Raw genomic sequence first — 7,925 nt, 5'->3', positions numbered from 1 at the left:
CCCCCGCGCCACTGGGCCGCTCCCAGGAGAGTTTTTATTATTTTGGTCTTGCCCGGGCCGAGCCCGGCCGCGGCGGGTAGCTCAGCGGGGCTCGCGCCTGGCGCTCCGCTGCTGCCGCCCAGCTGCGCCGGGGCGCCCTCCGGAGATGCTGCCGTGGAAGAAACACAAGTTCGAGCTGCTGGCCGAGGCGCCGCCGCGGCAGGCGTCCAAACCCAAGGGCTACGCTGTGAACCTGCACTACTCGGCGCTCAGCTCGCTGGCTCGGGCGTGCCCCGAAGGGGCGCTCAGCCGGGTGGGCAGCATGTTCCGCTCCAAGCGCAAAAAGCTGCACATCACCAGCGAGGACCCCACTTACACAGTGCTCTATCTGGGTAATGCCACCACCATCCAGGCGCGCGGCGACGGCTGCACCGACCTAGCCGTGGGAAAGATCTGGAGCAAGAGCGAGGCGGGCCGTCAAGGCACCAAGATGAAACTGACAGTGAGTGCGCAGGGTATCCGCATGGTGCACGCCGAGGAGCGCGCGCTGCGCCGCCCCGGCCACCTATACCTGCTGCACCGCGTCACCTACTGCGTGGCAGACGCGCGACTGCCCAAAGTCTTCGCCTGGGTGTACCGGCACGAGCTGAAGCACAAGGCGGTAATGCTCCGCTGTCACGCGGTGCTGGTGTCCAAGCCCGAGAAGGCGCAGGCCATGGCCCTGCTGCTGTACCAGACGTCGGCCAACGCTCTGGCGGAATTTAAACGTCTCAAGCGGCGAGACGACGCGCGTCACCAGCAGCAGGAGCTGGTGGGCGCGCACACCATCCCGCTAGTGCCGCTACGCAAGCTGCTCCTGCACGGACCCTGCTGCTACAAGCCACCGGTGGAGCGCAGCCGCAGCGCGCCTAAGCTCGGCTCCATCACCGAGGACCTGCTCGGCGAACAGCAGGAGCAAGAGCTTCAGGAGGAAGAAGAGGAGCACCCCCAGAGCTGCCTGGAGGAGGAGGACCGTACGGGGCAGGGGGATCCAACAGAGGAGGAGACCGAGGCGCAGCGGGCGCTGGTAGTGGCCATGCACCTAGAATGCGGCGATTTGCTGGACACTCTGGAGAATGGCCGCGAGGAGGCGCTGGGGGGCGGCGGGGTCTCGCTGGGCCCCGGGGCCGGACCACTGCCTCTGTTGCTGGGTAGCGCCTCCGACATGAAGGCCGAGCTGTCGCAGCTTATTAGCGACCTGGGTGAGCTCAGTTTCGGCAACGACGTGCGCACCCTGCAGTCCGACTTGCGGGTGACGCGCCTGCTTTCGGGCGACAGCACCAGCAGCGAGAGCTCCATCGAGGGCGGGGGCGCAGATGCCACCTCTGCCACCGCCGGGGACCAGTCTGGTCTCACTGACGGCGGCAGCTCGGACGAGCCCCACTCGGGCTGAGCTCCAGACTCTTTGGTGCTCCCCACCCGTGGTCCCGACGACCTCCCTATCCCCCGGCCGCCCCCAGGAAAGGAGAAATGGGGTGCTGGGGGCACAGGTCCGGAGTTCCTTCTGGACGCTCCTCCCGCCCCCCGCGGCCCCGCCACTTTTGGCTGTGTTTGAGGCGGGCACAGGTTGCGGGTGGGGCCGTGCGGAGATGTGAGAGGGGAAAACCCCGCAAGGAAGGAGAGGGGCAGCCAGGCTGGCGTTCGCGGAGTCACCGGCCTGAGGTGTTGCCGGCCAGCTTCCTGTTTGTGGGGCGCTGGGGCCTGAGGAGGAGGGGTTGACTTCCTCCCCTCAGCCCCCTGGAACGGCCCTGCACTGTCATAGACATGTCCTTTAAAGAAAAAGAAGTTTTGCTTTCACAATGTTTGAGGCTTTAATGTCATCCATTCGCCCCCAGTTCTTTTTGGTGTGAGAGCTTGGGCGCTTGGGCTGTTTACCTCAGACTCAGACCCTTGAAATTCTGCCAAATTCCTCAAATAACTGTGTGTGTGTGGGGGGGGGGGAGATGAAAGAAAGATGCATTTTGTTTACAGTTAAAGACATCTAATACCTAAAAAAGGAGTTTTCCTTTAGAAACACACACCTTCCTCCTGCTCAGATATCACTCCATGATACTGTGTAAAATAATTTTGCACTGTTGTGAAGTATTTTGGACATCTTTTGTTTTTGTACATAACTGTTCTCAGAGCTGAATGTTTATATCTTTTGCTGTGCAAAAGAAACATGTAAAATGTTGTTCAGTTGTATATACAGAAATGTATATAAAGCATTTTGTTATTTTTTAAGAGGAGCACTGTTCTGGTTCTGTTTGCACGTTAGTGGGGAGAGAATAAAGCGGAAAATGTAACAGAACAGGTGAGCATCTGGAACCTCTGTGGTAGGGTGGGAGGAGGATGTGTCCCATCCTGTGGCAGTGTAGTGGGACAGTCTTTGGCTTTTGTGATGCTTGGAGAGGATTAGGGAAGGGCAATCCACTTTATGCAGTCAGGGTCCGTTCTGGACCTTCGCAACTCTGGGTACTGTGTCTGGGGCCAGTGTTTTCAAGCATATCCTATATTCTTCATTATGAAGTCGTGCAAGTGTAGACTTTTTCTGGTCTTTTCTGAGTTAATTTTTGGAAGTAATTTCCATTTCCCACTCTTCCCTCTGAGGTTATTTATGGCGGAGTGACTTTCCAGGTCTGCTGAGGTTCCACCACCTCTCTCTTGGGTCACTCTAATGATCAAGTATAAGGATACTGCATAATCTTTTTCTTCACAAACAGCTGAAGGAGTTGAGCTAGAGACCTAAAGAAAGGAGTGGGACCATTCCATCTCTGTTTTTCCTGGGAGGAAAACCAAGGAGAGAGAAAGTTGATAAGTTCCCATCACAGCGTGAATGAGTCATGGTGCAGGTGGGGCGGGTGGGTCAGCAGGTTGCAGAGCCCATTTCCTTCCCTTCTACAACCCAGCATGACCCAGTGGGGAAATGGTGTAGAGGTCAAGGCAGAGAGGAGCTGTTAGAACTTAATCTGGGTGTGTATGTTTTAGGGTTTTCATGCTTTCTGTGTGTTTGTTTCTGTTGTAAACTCCAAACAGATGTCTCTAGTTTGCTACCCCCGATCAGCTGGAATTTGTAATAAGATGCTGCCAAAACTGTGCCTTCTGCAAGTTGTTTTTTCCCCTCTGCCCCTTTTGGCCTCTTTTCTTGTGTTGCACAAATGTATCTCACTCCCAGCCTTCCCTGGTGTCCTGAGGCCACTTTGCTTTGTTTTCATCATAAATATGCTCTGAGCAGCTAGACCCAGAGATCCTAAGGCATCTGGAATTCACTGGAACCACAGAGGAAGGGAGGATGAAAGATTTTCTTTCTAATTAGCAGGAGAGATCCAGGCATAAGGCTATCTTTAAAAAAGAAAAGCAAAGGGGGTGAGTGGGAAGTACTTTTAAAATACTCAGTCTCTTCGTAAGGGCATTAGGACAAGGTCCAGGCCTTTGAATCTATTATATTTTGGTTTGGTTGAGAGTCCCTCTCCCTGAATACCTCAGATACATATGACTGAATGACATTTTAAAAACCCCAGGTAGGGCCGGCCTGTGGCTCACTCGGGAGAGTGTGGTGCTGATAACACCAAGGCCACGGGTTCGGATCCCATATAGGGATGGCCGGTTCGCTCACTGGGTGAGCGTGGTGCTGACAACACCAAGTCAAGGGTTAAGATCCCCTTACCGGTCATCTTTTAAAAAAAATAAAATAAATAAATAAATAAAAACCCCAGGTAGAGAGAACAGGAAAGTCAAATCTCAGCCTACCTATACGCCCACATTGGTGTGCCTTCCACCTCACGAGCAGATAGCTGTGTGTGTCATCACTGTCCTGTGTGACTTGGTTTCACATTTCAAATGATTTCCACACATTGCCAAGTTCCTCTGCTGTTTGAAACTGACGAAGATGTAAAATGGAGTGAAGATAATATGGCCTGTACTTGGGGGTGGGGCAGCGTCTGTGTGCCTTCATCCTTACCCAATTTATGTGTCCAGTGACAATGCCAAGGTCGGCTTTCATCTGTGACTGATAGGGGGATGGTGATCGGTCAGAAAGTTCAGGCAAATGACATTTAAACCAACAGCATCGATAAATATAAGGCAACTGTCTCTGTAAAGTCTAATTTTTCCTCTTATGTGATTTATAAATAGAAAGGGGGGCTTGAGGGCCAAGGAAGAGGAAGAAGAAAATAAGCAGACTGTGAAAGAATCAGCTGCCTGCCTCCCTCCCTCCTGACGCCCTCCCATCTCGCCTTCCTCCCCCCTGCTATTTGGCTTTTATCCCCACTGCACCCCAGGGCTCAGACTGATGTAATTCTAGAAGAGATGTGAAGGTGATACATGATTCACCTCTTCTTACATCTCAGTCCTCTAGGGATGATATCACTAAAGTAAGAAGAGATGTTTTGAATGAAAAAAAAAAAAAAAACACCCAAAATGCATTTGCTCCTGGCACTCAGAGGGACAGAGTGGAGTGACAAAAGCAGAGCTAAGGAGTCAGATGAAATACATGTTCTAGAGAGCACCTGAGTTCGGGTTTACTCATCAAATTTAACTTTTCCTTCTTGCAAGGTGAGGCTCGTGTTTTTTCTTTACATAACCTGATGGTTCTTAAAAGGCAGTGGGACACTTTCCCCATTCTTTCCTAGCTAAAGTAATCCTACGTGTCCAACAATGCAGCATTGACTGCAGAGTGACTTCCGGTGACAGGAGAGACTTGCAGGGGTGACAGCGTGAGGCCACAGAGAGATATTCAGCAGCGTCTCTCGGCACAAACATCCCGTGTTCGTTTCTACAATCTGTTGTGTGTGTTGAGGGGGGAGGAGGGAGGCGTAGGACTGTATAAAACAAACAGTAGTGTTATGTACCCTCTCAACAATTCTCATTTCAGAGGATGCCCCCTCCACATGCACATGCTCCTCCCTAAAGAAAACCTCCCACTCACTGCCCCACAGTCAGCAGAGCAGTAGATGTTAAACAAATTAGAAAGGCTCTGTTATATTGAGAAAACACAATTCCCTCCCAGGGGACACAGCTGTTTTTGAGGGTTCTGTTTGTGAAAGGAGAGAGGACTGGCTGGTAGAATCTACTGCTGGCACCCGATTGGAGAATTGAAAATCTCATTGGAGTCACCAAGGATCATGAGAAACATAAAAATTCTATTAAGAGTAAGTTGCCCTCTTTTCTAACAGTATTTGGTAATTTAATAAGCAGAGCTCTTTCCTCCGTGTGGTATGCATCAGTAGCCCTAGCACCTGCTGGCAAGTGATGCATGACAGAGCTAGAAATGTGCATGGACTGCTGGGGCTAGGAGCCACGTCTGACACATGGCAATCTACTCAGGGCTTGGGCAGGCAGGAGGCCGCTGGGACCAGCGTGCTCTGTACTCTCTGCACCAGGCATTTTACTCTTGGCCACATCTGGATCTGGCTTTACCAATAGCTGGGGCCTCTTTTGATCCTGCTGGCTCATCCCTTCTTCTAATTCCCAGTGTCCCTGGAACCAACTCCCCACTGCCAGCTTGGACATAACCTAACTCAAACAGCTTTGACTAGCCACCCTTTTGGTGGCCCTGGAGCTTGGCACTCGTTCCTTCTGCTCTCTGGGTGTTCAGTGGCAGCAGTAAGGTCCTTGTTTCTAACCCCAGGGAGAGTGTCCTTTCTGACAGCCTCCTTTTCTGCCCTCCTCTTCATCTCTCTCCCCGATCCTGCCTCCTCCTGTTAACGTTATCATTCCCTCTGGCTTCTCCTACTGCCCAGTTCCCTGCCCAGTCCTGCTTCATTTCTCCTCCCTTCCAAAAACCTAGCTCAAAACTTAAGGTACCTAAAGAAAAGAAAGTCCAAACTTTAAGAGAAAAACAAACCAAGCCATCATCAACATCAGCCAGCACCAATCCTGCAATTCCAGAGCATGCTCTGGCCCTGCCCCCCACTTACAGATGAATAAACTGAGGCACAGAGGGGTGCTGTGTCCTGCCCAAGGTCACACAGGGGTCCAAACTCCTAAACCAATCTCTTCATATGCCTCTGGTTTTTGTGGCTTATAACCATTTTTTAGTCTTTGGGTGGTAGGAACTGGCAGTTGATTTTTTTTTCTTTGTTCCCTCCTTTTTTTGTATTCCCACATGGTGGGTGTTTGATGACAAATATTTGTGATGCTGTTCATTAACACCACATTCTCTTTCCTCAAGTGTGTATGAGTATGTACCAATGCATGATGCTGGAGGTGGAGAAGTCAAGAGTCTCTCTTTCTGCTGAGAATGCTGCTGATGGGTGGGGTGGCAGCTCCCAGAAGAACTTGTTCTCCTCTTGCTTCCCCCCTTGAGAGATGGTCTGGCAAGACCCCACCCTAGTCGAGCAGGTCTGGTTTGAGTGTGTGAGAGATCTTTCCATTCCATCATGGTTGTTAATCATCTGTATCCTTCCTAGTTGGCTGAATTTTTCAAGGACAGGCATGTGTCTTAGGCATTTCTGATTCACCACACTTAGCACAGGGCCTGGCACTTAGTAGGTCCTCAGGAAATGCTGAGGAAGGGGTAAAGGAGTGACTCCACTGCAGGCTAAGGGAGCAGGTCTGACAAAGTTCAAGATCATTGCCAAGATGGAAGAACCAAGGTATTAGGGATATAAGGAGGGAAGTTGGGATTCATTCAACTCCTCAACTCTGCATGAGGGAGACTCAGTTCCTAATATTTTCCTTGGAACTTCATTGACTTTCTAGGGATGGGTAGTTCTGGTTTGGAGAAATATGGTTTATTTGGAATTGGCTTTATTGAATTGGAGTCTCATCCCTGCTCATCCCAGCCCCAAGGTTACTACCCAAATCCCTCCGATTTGTGCCAAATTGAGACCCAAATGATGGGGTGTGGCAGAAAGCCTGCAAGGGAGAGGCTTGGATACAGTCCCAGAAAGGGAACCAGTGTGGGAACCAGTGTGGCCACATCCCCTCTCTGGCCTCAGGATCCTCACAGGCAAAATGGGTGGGCTGGACTTTTAGCATTAATGTTCTAAACTGAAGAAGCAAAGGTTAAGCTTGTGTGTTCCTGTCTTATGCCATCCCTTAGTGGGACAAGGCAGAAGAAACCTGTGACCATGGACTACAAACTGTTCAGGGCTCTGAAGACCTATTCAACCTGAACCATCACCAAGGTCTGGTTTGGAAATAAAATTTCCTTGAACGAGCCAGAGCAGGAATCACCTGTGAGGTATCCCTTTCACGACTTCAAAACTTAGAGGCCATGGTGGGTCCTGACATGGGGATTGTCACTGAATCTAAGGGCCAAGTTAGGGTCCAGAGAAGTGAAATGACTTGCCTAAGATCACTCAGCAAGATGGGTCCAGGACTCAAGTCTCCTGACTCCAAGTCCTATGCTCTTTCCCTGTATCCTTTTGGTTGGGGATAAGTTAGTTTGGAAGGAACCCAGTGTCCAAGGAAACTTGGCAGAGCCCAGACATCTGATCAAAGACCATGAGGGCACCTGGCAGCAGGGTGTTTTTGTCTCTTGACAACAGAGACCAAGACCCATCGGAGGCAAGTCTGGGAGTAAGAGGAAGTTGATAACTTGGGGAATGCTTCCCCATCTCCTCTTGTAGCAGGCTTCTCCTGCTCCAGGACCCACCCACATCCCAGATCCCTGCCCTAGGAGAATTTGTTCTCAGCTTCTGGTTGGGGATTTTCCCTCCCCTCTGTTTCAGGATTGGCCAGTCATGTCTCAAGAGGCCGCTGGCTCACTCCAAGATCTTCTACTCTCCCTATCCTGAGAGCCTGAGAGCCAAGCAGAGCCTCAGAACTCCTCAGATCCAGTTCCTTCATTTTACAGATGGGGAAACTGAGGCCCAGAGAAGAGAAAGGACTTGTGCACATGTCACAGGAAGTTTATAGCAGAGCCAGGATTAGAACCCAGGTTTTGAACTTTTTCCAGTCTCTTTCTAAGTGCACCACTGTCC

The 7,925-nt window shown here is 51.0% G+C and overlaps 1 protein-coding gene across 1 annotated transcript; it reads left to right on the top strand.

Annotated features, from left to right (window-relative positions):
- The first annotated feature begins 145 nt into the window (after positions 1 to 145).
- Positions 146 to 2,308, top strand: FAM43A (family with sequence similarity 43, member A). Its single transcript, XM_008590698.1, has one exon. The coding sequence runs from the start codon at positions 146 to 148 to the stop codon at positions 1,409 to 1,411; it is 1,266 nt and encodes a 421-aa protein (XP_008588920.1). The 3' UTR covers positions 1,412 to 2,308.
- The last annotated feature ends 5,617 nt before the right edge of the window (positions 2,309 to 7,925 follow it).

This window comes from Galeopterus variegatus, unplaced genomic scaffold, assembly GCF_000696425.1.
Source record: "Galeopterus variegatus unplaced genomic scaffold, G_variegatus-3.0.2 Scaffold6296, whole genome shotgun sequence".
NCBI classification, from domain to species: domain Eukaryota; kingdom Metazoa; phylum Chordata; class Mammalia; order Dermoptera; family Cynocephalidae; genus Galeopterus; species Galeopterus variegatus.
Note: the sequence above shows the minus strand (reverse complement) of the source record. Positions and strands in the feature narration are given on the sequence as shown.

Bases quoted from the DNA above. Each gene is read 5' to 3' on its own strand.
- FAM43A (XM_008590698.1), top strand. From the start codon at position 146: ATGCTGCCGTGGAAGAAACACAAGTTCGAGCTGCTGGCCGAGGCGCCG.